This window comes from Acartia tonsa, chromosome 12 (genome assembly GCF_053477335.1).
Source record: "Acartia tonsa isolate MP-2025a chromosome 12, ASM5347733v1, whole genome shotgun sequence".
In the NCBI taxonomy this organism is placed as follows: Eukaryota; Metazoa; Arthropoda; class Copepoda; order Calanoida; family Acartiidae; genus Acartia; species Acartia tonsa.
In genome coordinates, this window is record NC_137271.1 from 21273379 (window position 1) to 21286479 (window position 13101).

The 13101-nt window shown below is 31.0% G+C and overlaps 1 protein-coding gene across 1 annotated transcript in view; it reads right to left on the reverse strand.

Moving 5' to 3' along the window:
• The window catches only part of AstA (allatostatin A), a 42040-nt gene that overhangs the window by 14476 nt on the left and 14463 nt on the right, over positions 1–13101 (reverse strand). Inside the window, exons 2-3 of the mRNA XM_080178523.1 lie at positions 1964–2055; positions 1059–1097 (exon numbers count right to left, since the gene is read on the reverse strand). Coding sequence (XP_080034649.1) covers positions 1059–1097; positions 1964–2044 — 120 coding nt within the window. The 5' untranslated portion in view covers positions 2045–2055. The remainder of the gene's footprint in view (positions 1–1058; positions 1098–1963; positions 2056–13101) is intronic.

Below are 13101 nucleotides of genomic sequence, written 5' to 3' on the forward strand. Positions count from 1 at the left end.
AATCTATTTGATAATTTAAAAACATTGATGTCAAAATATGTTGCTCAATGCACAGTGAGGACTTTAGACAAATACTGAGCAATCAAAGAGTTATGTCTGTTGGATGTTACTTAACCTACATTATTTGGTGTTTGGACAGAAAAGGAAAAATCGGCTCCTTAGTTATTTTGCCCGTATGATGTAATTGACGAGGTAAAAATGATGTCTAGAGAGAGTTTAGACAATAGAGGAGAAATTGCTGTACAACATCATGGACGGCAGACTTCGAATACAATTTCTTTATGATCTACTAGCGGCTTCGCCCCTAGTCTCTAGGGGCTTTGCCCCAAGAGGTTTCATCAAACCAATTTTTCGTATTTTTAGGGGTAGTCGACCGCACTACTTTAATTTTAGTTTTAAAAAGAATTTTTTTTTAATTTTTTGGTGGGGTATCTTTCATTTTTTGGGGGGGGTAGGGGTGTCCCACCCCCCAAGAAAATAGTCATAAAATTTCCCGGGACCTATGAGAAGCTACCCTGTAAAGGAGAACACGATCAGTTCAGCGGTTAGCGGGATCCTTTGCTACAAACAGACAAACAAACAGACAGACAGACATCGTTCTTCTTTGTATTATAGATTACTACAAATGTTTCTCTTTAAATTAGGAGCTACAATAATATACAATAACTATAAGCTAGATACATACTCCCTAAATCAAGTTAGCTTTCGAGAAATTTTATTGATGAACAAATTTCGTCGGTCGTATTATTGGAATGATTCGTATTAATAATATAAATAAAACATAAGGATCCGTCTTTGTTTGATTTTTGACGGATTATGGGTCTAGTTGGCCATCTAGGTCGAGACAGCGTAAAGTGGCATCAAAAAAATGACGTCATACAATAAAGTTGACCAATGAGAAGCCAGTATACACTGTAATTGACAAATGGTAAAATTTATAATGGCCTCTCGTTGTTGTTTTTTATCGTGTGACGTCATTTTTTGATGCCACTTTACGCTGTCTCATCTGGATCTACTGTATCTATTGATAAGACTAAAGTTTTAAAATGAATGAATTTCCTTTTTGGTCTTGAAACTGATGAACTCGGGTCCACAGCCTAAAAATAAAAAAAATTTTAACAATAATGTTATTTTATACACAGTAATCAAGTGTAAAAAGAAAAAAAATGACTAGAAGAAATATATATACACTAGCGGCTTCGCTAAAACAAAGAATTTTTTTTTTTGGGGGGGGGGTATTTTTCATTTTTTGGGGGGGTTGGGGGTGTCCCAGCCCTCAAGAAAATAGCTATAAACCTTCCCGGGACCTATGAAAAGCAACCCTGTAAAGTAGAACCCGATCGGTTCAGCGGTTAGCGAGATCCTTCGCTACAAACAAACAGACAGACAAACAAACATCGTTCTACTTTGTATTATAGATAGACTATAGGGAAGGTCTGTCCGTCCGTACGTAACAAGGTAACAGTTAGCTATTTTCATTTGATTAGTCATGATAGAATTATATTATCGTTTTCAAACCTTACACGATGATTCATATAACAGTTAGGTATGATTTGAAAACGTTGCAACTCTATTAACGTTACCAGAAAGTCCGTAGGTTCATTTAGAACATGCTGATATATAACTTTTTGACATAAACTTTTTGTATGATACAATTATGGTATTATTTAGAGCTTCGCTTTTATGGTTGTTGTCATCCTTGTTCTTATTTGGATAAAGCTAAAACTATAAGTTCATTGATTGATTGATTGATTGATTGAATAGCCATAGTTATTTTTTCATGGGATGTTTTGAATATGGCCCCCCAAAAAGAAATAAAACCCTTTAATTTAGCTACAAGAAGCTTGCTTTAGTGTAAATAAGAATTATATTGGACCATCACTATGCGCGATATTTTAGTATAAAGTATAAACAGACAGACACACATTCTATTAATATAAAATTAAAAATATTTAGGGTTTACCTTAGAATTTGCTAGGTTAGGTTGAAGAAAGAATAAGAAAAGAGTGACAATTGTCAAATTGATGATACTTCCATAGTCCATAGTATACTCTCCTAGATAGATAGATATAATTATAGATAGATAGATACTTCCATAGTCCATAGTATACTCTCCTAGATAGATAGATATAATTATAGATAGATAGATACTTCCATAGTCCATAGTATACTCTCCTAGATAGATAGATATAATTATAGATAGATAGATACTTCCATAGTCCATAGTATACTCTCCTAGATAGATAGATATAATTATAGATAGATAGATACTTCCATAGTCCATAGTATACTCTCCTAGATAGATAGATATAATTATAGATAGATAGATACTTCCATAGTCCATAGTATACTCTCTTAGATAGAAATATATAATTAAAGATAGATAGATACTTCCATAGTCCATAGTATACTCTCCTAGATAGATAGATATTTCCATAGTCCATATACTTCCACTTCTATATAGATAGATATTATCATTTAGGTAAAATAATAAATGAATAGATAGTTAGATAAATAGATAGATTTATGTAGTCCAATATCTTAATCAGCCATTATTTTAGATTTTATTTATTATTGTAAATCAGCTGTTTGTTACGTATGGACATGTTTTTTCTTTTATATATACAAGCATTAAAAAAAGGCGTAATTCATTTGATGTACTCGAAAAATGAATAGATTTTCCTAATCTATTAATAACTCTTTTATTTCAAAATATTCATGTGCTAAAATTTTGCACATTAACACAAAAGAAGATGAATTACTACAGTTCGAAATTCGGCAGCGCGTTAGGTCGCAATTTCTTTGTTTTGCGGTAGCAAAAAGTTTGGCATAGTAGATGAAAAATTTTTAAATGCATGTCGGCTTTATTATTTGAATTTATTATTACTTTGTAGATTATCATGTTCTCAAAAAAGTGAAACTTGTAGCTGGTTAAAACAACTATCTTTCCATCATCTATTTTCCTTCGTCCCCTCCCCTCTCCTTCTAAATGAACGAACTAACCAATAAATATTGCCAGAACCTAAACTGAAGACAAATTTTCCCCTGTCATATCATCCACGTATATTCTATATTCATTTATCTGCGCATCTTTTGTGGTTTTGTATTCTATGTGCTGTACTAGATACTTTTCAAATATGTCAGGGCCGAAAAAATTATTGAAATATTATAAATAAATTATAGATAAATCAATTAAAGATATAATATAGAAATATCATTTCATGACTAATTACAGAAATTCATAAATATTTTCCATAAAGTTCAAAGGAAATATTTTATAATTGATAATTCTAGTAAGGTATCTCTCCTATACTAGTTCATTACTTTGATTTGTATAGAATATAATTTCCAGTATGGATTAGAAACCGATTAACATCCACTGGATTAGAACCGGTTCTCAGCTACACTGAAAAATGTATAGCATCGTACTAAAGACAATTTTCCAAGAATATTGAAATTAAAAGAATAAAATTGATACCAGTTTTGTTAGGCCGTGCCTTCAATATCTTTGCTGTTTAAAACGCTCCATATAGTTTTAGAATAATTTACGTGGGATAAAATCATTAAGGAATAAATTGCCCTCAAAGTTTTTAATGGGAGAACACTTTTAATCTGATTTCATTAACTTGAAACTTTGTTTTTCTCCATTTGGTATACTCATTCCAATTAAAAAAATCATCAAGATTTTCTTTTATTTTCATTGCTGATTCTTGTAACTACATTAATAGAATTTTCTCGTATTCATTCGAATCCGGTGGATAGGAACCGGTTCTCATCCATACGAAAAAACTATGTCTAGCATCGTATTATCTCCAGCTTTCTACGAATATAAAAATGTACAATCATAAGATTAAAACAAGTTTTTTTAGCCCCGAGGTGCCGAAATCTATATCCGCGGAAAGCCGTTTATAATACGATGCGAGAAATAACTATTACAACATTTCTATTGGAATGAGTCAGTCAGTCAGTAAGGAAAGGTACTACTTATACAGATGCTTTTCATTAAAAAATATATAACGATAATAATAGTCATTAAAATAAATTCTAACAAGGATGACAACATCCATAAAAGCGAAGCTCTGAAACGGTAGGACAAACGGACATTAACACTTGTATAATGTCAGAACTGAATAATCAGAATGCGAATGTATAAGAGTCAAAGCAAAATTGTAAGTACATTTGTTGAAAAACTGCTTGATACAGGATAATGATTATGGACATACTTACATTATTAGGACTTGATTATAGAGTTGCTTCGCTTGTAATATTGTACTTTGTTGTCCCAGGAATCAGTATACCAAAAATAAGACCAACCGGATAATTAGGTTACATACAAATTTGTTGTTAAAAATGTAAAAAAAATCAACATGTTTAAAATGGACCTACGGACATTCTGGTAATGATTATAGAGTTGCTACGCTTTCTAACTCGTACCTAACTATTCCAGGAATCACCATGCAAAATTTGAAATCGATAGGACAATTCTAACATGCCTAAATTAACGAAAAAATCTATTTTAAAAAGTAAAAAAATCAACATGTTTAAAATGGACGTACGGACATTTTGGTAATGATTATAGAGTTGTTACGCTTTCTAAATCGTACCTAACTACTAAAGGAATCACCATGCAAAATTTGAAATCGATAGGACAATTCTAACATGTCTAAATTAACGAAAAAAGCTATCCGTGACGGACGGACGGACGGACCGACCCTAATTATAGAAAAGCTTCGCTTTTAAAAATCTTTATTTATATTTTTCCCTTAACAAACAAATATTCTTGTTTGTCAATTATAGCTCCCAACAAATTTATGAAATTGAATTAATTGGATAAATCATTAAATTTTTAGTATATAGACGCTACTCTATAAATTACTTTGTCTGTTTGTTCGTCAGTCCGTTTTCTACTCCTTAACGCTATTTGTGATTTTCTCCTCTGCCATTTAAGATAGACTGCTGTTTTTTTGTGAAGATATCCCTACAAACCAAAGGCATCCAGTATACAACCTGCTTGGTCCGTCGGTCTGTCGTTTATGCTACAAAAGACACATTTTTTTATATGTAAGATGTTTTGTGGTTTTCTATTATTTATTAAATCCTACTCTCTCTATTTTGACGACTTCTGAATATCTGCTTTAAACCATAATTTTTATGATTACTTCACAGAAGTATCAAGCTCTAACAAAGGTACGGACAGACGAAAGGAAATGCCAAATAATTGTAGTGTACCTTCGCTATTATTTAATGAAATATTAAAAAATATTATGTATCTAATTCTTTAATTAGGTAAAAGAGAAAATTTAACCTTATTTACCTTTTTTTTAACAGAAAAAGTGAGTAAAATGATTGTGGCGTAGTTTCGCTATTTATGATTTTTATAAGTACTCCTTAAATGTTTCAAAGTTATTTCAATCTTAACATTTGAATTAGAAATGACGTTTCCGCGATTTTTGTTAAATTTGAGTAAAGTTTAGTAAGTAAGTTTCTTGTGTGCTAAAGTTAAATTGTCAAATGAATTTACAGGATGGCCACAAAATTGTATAGACAAATTTATTTCAATGGTAAAGGTTGTGCCACAAAATGAGAATTTGGTATAAACTTAGTCTATATCCTATTATATGAAGTAGTATTTTTTTTGTCTGAAGCTTAAGATTTGAATAACTTCTAAACTGATTGAGCTGTCCTTTTTGTGAAAGCTTGATATAGGTCTCTGGCTAGTTTTAGGGTATTTCATTTTTAGATATAGGACTGAAAAAGATTTAAGGATATTTTCTGGAATATAACTTTTCTTCAAAAAAAAGTATGAAACTTAGAAAAGATAACGTAACATGAAAATGTTAAATTTTTGGTAATAATATACATTCATAAAATTGCATATTCACAGAAATGTCAGGAATCTAAAGGAATAAGAGGTGCTTGCTTACATGTGAAGACCGGAGCACCGAAAACCCCCCCCCCCCCGCTTAGTTTTGACAAAAATAAAAAATAAGGGGGGGGTAGTTTTTTAACCCCCCGCTTAGTTTTGACAAAAATTAAAAATAAGGGGGGGGTAGTTTTTAACCCCCCCCTTAATTTTGAAGAAAATCAAAAATAAGGGGGGGGTAGTTTTTTCACTGTACAACACGCCAGAAAGTTGAGTGAGGTAAATCAAGTAAATCCAGTATACCAGAGGGGAAACCTTGTTACAGGGATATTCATGTTTTGGGGCATAATTTCCTTATTTATTTATTTATATATTTATTTTAGTAATTGATGTATCCCTGAACAGAAAATAAGGAGGAGGGGGGCCAGTAAAAGGTTTTAATTTTGTGCGCACAAAATTAAAACCTTTTACTGGCCCCCCTCCTCCTTATTTTCTGTTCAGGGATACATCAATTACTAAAATAAATATATAAATAAATAAATAAGGAAATTATGCCCCAAAACATGAATATCCCTGTAGTAAGGTTTCCCCTCTGGTATACTAGATTTACTTGATTTACCTCACTCAACTTTCTGGCGTGTTGTACAGTGAAAAAACTACCCCCCCCTTATTTTTTATTTTATTCAAAATTAAGGGGGGGGGTTTTGAACAAAAAGTCTTTGCCTTTCCCTGCACTTTTCCTCCTTGCCATTTTCCAGACATTAAAAAACTACCCCCCCCTTATTTTTGATTTTTGTCAAAACTAAGCGGGGGGGGGGGTTTTCGGTGCTCCAGTCTACCACATGTAAGCAAGTACCGAATAAGACATTGGCCGATAAATTTATGTACATCCTGAATAATAATTCACAATTATACCCCTTCTGTAGATCACAATTACAACGTTTAGATATTAATCTTCATGAACCAACCAAACAAAATTCAATAAAATTCCCCAAAGCTGTTCAGCCAATGAATAAGAAAACGTTATTATAATCTTTGGGGACTAACATATAAAACAGCCCAAAAACCCTGAATTGTTTAAGTACAAAGAATGTACAAAAATTGGAAAGAAGGTGTATCAACTTTTTTTTTATAGCTAGCCGGTTCTTTTAGTAAGTAGTAGATGTAAAATTTTTCATAGAATTCAGATATGCAATCGGTTTTTTTGTAGACCTCCTATTTTTTAAGTAATTTAAGTTTTTTTAAAAAATAATTAAGTCGGTTTTAAGGTACTAAAACGCAACAAAATAAAAGAAGAAAATGGCCAGTAAGAACAAAAATAGTAAGATCTTTAATTTGACACCTTACTTTTAAAATTCTGTTGAGTAATTATTGAAAAAATCTATTTTTTTAACCTCGGTTTAATAAAAACTTTAGACCTAAATATTTTCTCAAACAGACATAAAAAACATGGGTTCATATATACCTTTAGAATCAGAAAAATATTACGAATCCATTGTAAGCAAAATTGAAAAAAAGTAAAAAAATATAAAAAAAAAAATGGCCAATTATATTTTTTGTTCAGGCAACACTATCGTCTTCCCTTTTTTATCCCCTCTTTACCCCCTCTTTACCCACTTCCCATTTTTATATTCAATTCAAGAATTAAGACGTTGCCTGTACAATATAATATGATATTTTCATATAATTCCTTTTATTGTAGTTTATATACTATATTGTAAACTTTTTTTTCAATTTTGCTTACAATGGATTTGTAATATTTTTCTGATTCTAAAGGTATATATGAACCCATATTTTTTTACCTGTGAAATGATAAAATTAAGTTCAGAGTTTTTATTCTCGTGGGTTTTAAAAAATCGATTTTTTCAATAATTACCTGACAGAATTGAAAAAGTAATGTGTCAAATTAAAGATCTTACTATTTTTGTTCATAATGGCCATTTTCTTTCTTTTTTTTGTTGCATTTTAGTACCTTAAAATCGACTTAATTTTTTTTTTAAACTTAAATTACTTAAAAAATAAGAGGTCTACAAAAAAACCGATTGCATATCTGAATTATATGAAAAATTTTACATCTACTACTTACTAAAAGAACCGGCTAGCTATAAAAAAAAAGTTGATATACCTTCTTTTAAAAATTTGCATTGTTTATATTTTCAATTTTTTGAGAAATTTATTTTGTTTAAAAACAACACTTTTTCTGCAAGCTTTAGTAAGCCATCATTAATCCCCCTACCCCCCCCCCCAAAAAAAAAAATATATATATATATATATATGTTAAGCTTTGGCAAGTTGATTAATTTTTTTGTTAATTTAAAATTGAAACAATTATGTGTTTTAATTATGTGAAAATTATCAACTGGAATAAATATTGGGGGAGATGCATAGTAAAGATTGGAATACTTGCAAAATAAAAGATTTTACCTATATTTCTAAAGTCTATGAATAAAGTGATAATTTCCGGATTAATTTCATTTTGTTATTTCTTATAGAGTAACTAGCGGCTTTGCCCCATGAGATAATTTACAAAAATTTAAAAAAAAATCCTGGTGCTTCGCCCATAATTTATGGCCAGCACCATAATTTTTTTTTTTTTTTTTTGGGGGGGGGGGTTGGGGGAAATTTTCCTTTTTGGGGGGTTGAGGATATAACACCCCCAAGAAAATAGCTTAAAACCACCAGAGAACCAATAGGTATATACCCTGAAGAGTAGAATCTAATCGGTTCAGTGGTTACCGAGATCTTAAGGGACAGACGGACGGATGGACAGACAGACATCGTTCTACTTTGTATTATAGATGAAGTTTATTTAATCCACTACCAATATGTAAATAATGGTATTACATAAAGTAATTAAGTTTTTTTGTCTGATGACCTCACTAACTACTGAAATGATTGGGTTCTCTTATTTAGGTAAGCTTAACATACGTCCCGGGATAGTTTAACACTATTTTACTCCTTTGAATTCAGATCCCCTAGATACTATAAACGCAGCCGCAAAGTAAGTAGAAAAATCTTGTATTTGCTTGGAAGTACATGAAAAGTACTTTATTTTCATTTTATAAAATGTTTGAACATTTAAATAATAGTTTCAGATAATTTTTTCTCACTTGGAGGCCATAAATCATTTAAATCACGGATATTAGGGCTAGGGGGCTCAAATGTTATTTTCAGAGCCGGATAGTATTTAAAAGTAAAGCCCAATATTATTCCCTATGTCTTTTTGATTAAAGTTGTAACAATTTTCTTTGATGTCTAGCAAGAAAGAAAAAAGCAGGAATAGGACAATGAAAGAAAAATTAATCTCCCTTTCTTGGTCTTAATTAGTCTACTTTGGGTAGCTCTTCTTATCCCTTTTTTCCCTGACTCTCTTTAGTTTTTGCCACTCTAGACATAAGATTTTAAAATTATTACATATTTTCTTTGGTGTCTAAAACGAAAGAAAAAAGCAAGAATATGGCAATTGTAGACAATCCTCTATGTTTTAATGTGTTCTAAACTGTTACCCCTTTTTTCTGACACTCTCATTTTTTCCGTCATTTTAGACATAGGATTTTAAAATTATTACATATTTTTCTTTAGTGTCTAGAACGAAAGAAAAAAGCAAGAATAGGGCAATTGTAGACAATCCTCTATGTTTTAATGTGTTCTACATGGTTTTTTCTGACTCTCTTTAGCTTCTGCCATTTTAGACATAAGATATAAAAATTATTCTGAATGTTTTAGTTTTTTTCTACTTTTATATACCCCCTTTCCCTGTATCTCGTTTTTCCGTCATTTTAGACATAGGATTTTAAAATTATTACATATTTTTCTTTGGTGTCTAGTACCAAAGAAAAAAGCAAGAATAGGGCAATTGTAGACAATCCTCTATGTTTTAATGTGTTCTACATGGTTATCCTTTTTTTCTGACTCTCTTTAGTTTCTGCCATTTTAGACATAAGATATAAAAATTATTCCTAATGTTTTAGTGTTTTCTACTTTTATATACCCCCTTTCCCTGTATCTCATTTTTTCCGTCATTTTAAACATAAGATTTTAAAATTATTACATATTTTTCTTTGGTGTCTAGAACGAAAGAAAAAAGCAAGAATAGGGCAATTGTAGACGATCCTCTATGTTTTAATGTGTTCTAAACTGTTATCCCTTTTTTCTGATTCTCTTTAGCTTCTGCCATTTTAGACATAAGATATAAAAATTATTCTGAATGTTTTAGTTTTTTCTACTTTTTTATCCCCCCTTTCCCTGTATCTCATTTTTTCCGTCATTTTAGACATAGGATTTTAAAATTATTACATATTTTGTTTAGTGTCTATAGCAAGAGATAAAAAGGAGAAATAATACAATTGAAGACAATTCTTCTTCCTCTGTGTACTTATGTGAGAAGTTCTACTTTGATTAGACCCTCTTATTACGTATCCCTATGCCGTGACTACGAAAACAGTAAAAGTGTCTAACTATGACGTCAGAAAAAATTAACAATTAGCCAATAAGAAGCCAGTATTCACTGTGGTAAAATATATAGCGGCCTTTCATTGGTTCATTGTTAATTTTTTCTGACGTCATAGTTCGACACTTTTACTGTTTTCCGTGACTACATTTGTAAATTAATTTTAATTAAGTTGGATATCCTATTATATCAAGTATTATGGTTTTTTTTTCTTAAGCCTAAGATTTCAATAACTACTTAGGCAATTGACTTCTTTTATTTAATGGAAGCTTTACATGGGCTCTTGGGTGGGTTTTGGGTATCTTATTTTTTTATTTAGGTATTGGAATGGCTTTAGGCTATTTTGCTGCCCCTATCCTATCCCTTAGAATATAGAGCCACAAGATGGTAGGGGCAAAGACGTAAGTATTGTATGAAGAAGGAATAATAATCGACCTTAGCTGGATCTTTAAAGTATTTTAGTGGTGAGCCAGATCGGGGTGAGCCAACTATTCCACCAATGAGAGCACAGCATTTTATGAAATGCCGCGCTGTAATTGGCCGAAATTCGGCTCACCCCGATCTGGCTCACCACTAAAATGATTTAAAGATCCAGCTCTTCTCTCTTATTCATTTTATGTTTGTTTATTATTAAAGTTTTCAATTTGTCAATGGGTGTCAAAAATTTATATTTAATTCAACACAAAATCACTAGGAATAAAGAAACAGTGGAAAAAATTGTTCATAAATAGCAAAGCTATAAAATTAAAAGAAAAGACAAACAAACAACAACTCTTTTAGAGTGTCGAAACTTTATAATATTAATTTGTCTATATAAAATTGTACATAAGATTGTTGACAAATTGCCTAAATACTGGATACAGTTAAAGGACATACTTTTAAATTTTAGGATATGATTATAGAAATGCCTCGCTTTAACGTTGTAATTTGTTGTCCTAGGAACCATTATTCCAAAAAGCAGATGAATAGGATAATTATGATTTATATTATACAAGAAGTTGATGTCAAGAAGTCAAAATCAGTTTTTTTATAGAATTGTTACGCTTCCTAAATAGTAGATAATTGTTATATGAATCATGAAATCGATAGGAAAATTCTAGCATGCCTAAATTAACGAAAAGATCTAACCGTTACGGACATAAGGACTGGCGGGAGTACGGACGAACAGAACTATCCTAATTATATAAAAGCTTAGCTTTTAAAAATCAAATTTCTTTCTTTGCCTTTTCCTTTATTCAAGAACTAACTGAGATCTGTCAAAATATTTGAAATTTCATTTACTTTTTCAACACAAGAGTAGGGCCATAATTTAATTTCAAATATATAAAAGAAATAAGTTATATTTTGAAGAACAAAGACGTCCAAGCTTTTTATTTTAGGTCAGGAAAAATTACGGGATGTAACTGTATTTCTTAAAATTTTGAGAGAGTAAAATAAGGTGTTTCAAAGGTCGAGGGGAATAAACACCCTTCATTTCATCCATGAAAGTCTATGTTAAAGAATAAAAGCTTCGCTTTTAATAATATCTTAGAAGATTAAAATGTAGAAAATGAAAAATATGAAAAAATACTATTTGGTGGTCTTAATAAAAAATTATGATTTTTTTAGGGGGGAGGTACAGATAAAATATAACATATAAAATCTCTTATTAAACTTTATCCTTATCAGTCTAGCCGTTTACAAGACCTTAATGGATACAATTAATTAACAGGTTTAGTTTTAAGAGCAATGGTGTTAAAGGACAGGCTAAGGTCAAAACAACAAAAATTATACAAAAATTTTAAGTATTAACAACTTATATAAGTATGTTTTTTTTGAGGATTTTAAAGCTACGCAAATTTAGAAAATATTCTAAACTTTAATGTTATAATTTATCATGTCTGTTGTAAAATTAAAAGGGCTGCCTCACTTTATCGGATCTAATGCAGTTCACGGAAAAATGTTTCTTTGATTGTTTATCTAAAAAAATCGATGAAATTTAAGAGTTGGTAGCAGACAAACGGCTGAACATTTTTATTATGCAAGGCCTAAAAATAACCGGGAATAGCACTTACTCAAAAACGTACAGTTATCTTGCAGCGCACATAATTACGCGATAGAAACTTACTTTACGCGTGTTTTCTTAAGTCAAGCTTTCCCTGTGCATCATTGGATCTTAGATATTGCAGATTACACTTCATGCAGCTCATAAAGATGTGCTAAAATAACATGTACGTTCAGCCGTTTGGCAGCTAGTAGGCATTAAAGTTTATAAACTTTTGGAAGCACTGGAAAGTTTCATGAGTGATGTCAAAAAATAGTCTAAAAAGGAGGGATTATCCATCTCTTTTTTAGGGGCTTCTTTTCCCACTTCTACTCTCGTCCCTCCTTATTATACGTATGTCTATGACGTCACACATGACACATTTCAGCGCTTCAGACTTTTGTAGATAATCGTTTCCTAGAATATTTTACCGTGAATTGCACAAGATCCAAATTATCCTTGTTTAAATTCAACTTAAGAAGATATGAAAAGAGAATAATTCTAAACAAAATGCACCAACAAAAAAAGTAGTTCCAAGAAAATAATTGAATACAAGTATTATCTATAGAAAATTTATCTCTATGGTTTTCCTTATCATAAGTGCAGCTACTATATAATACTTCTAGCGACTTCCCTGAAGAGTAGTGCCCAATCGGTTCCAGGGTTACCGTGAGCTTAAGCTTCAGACAGACAGATATGGTACTTCTTTGTATCATAGTCACAAAAGTAAAGGAAATATAATAATTTCAGTTTTGCTAAGCCCAA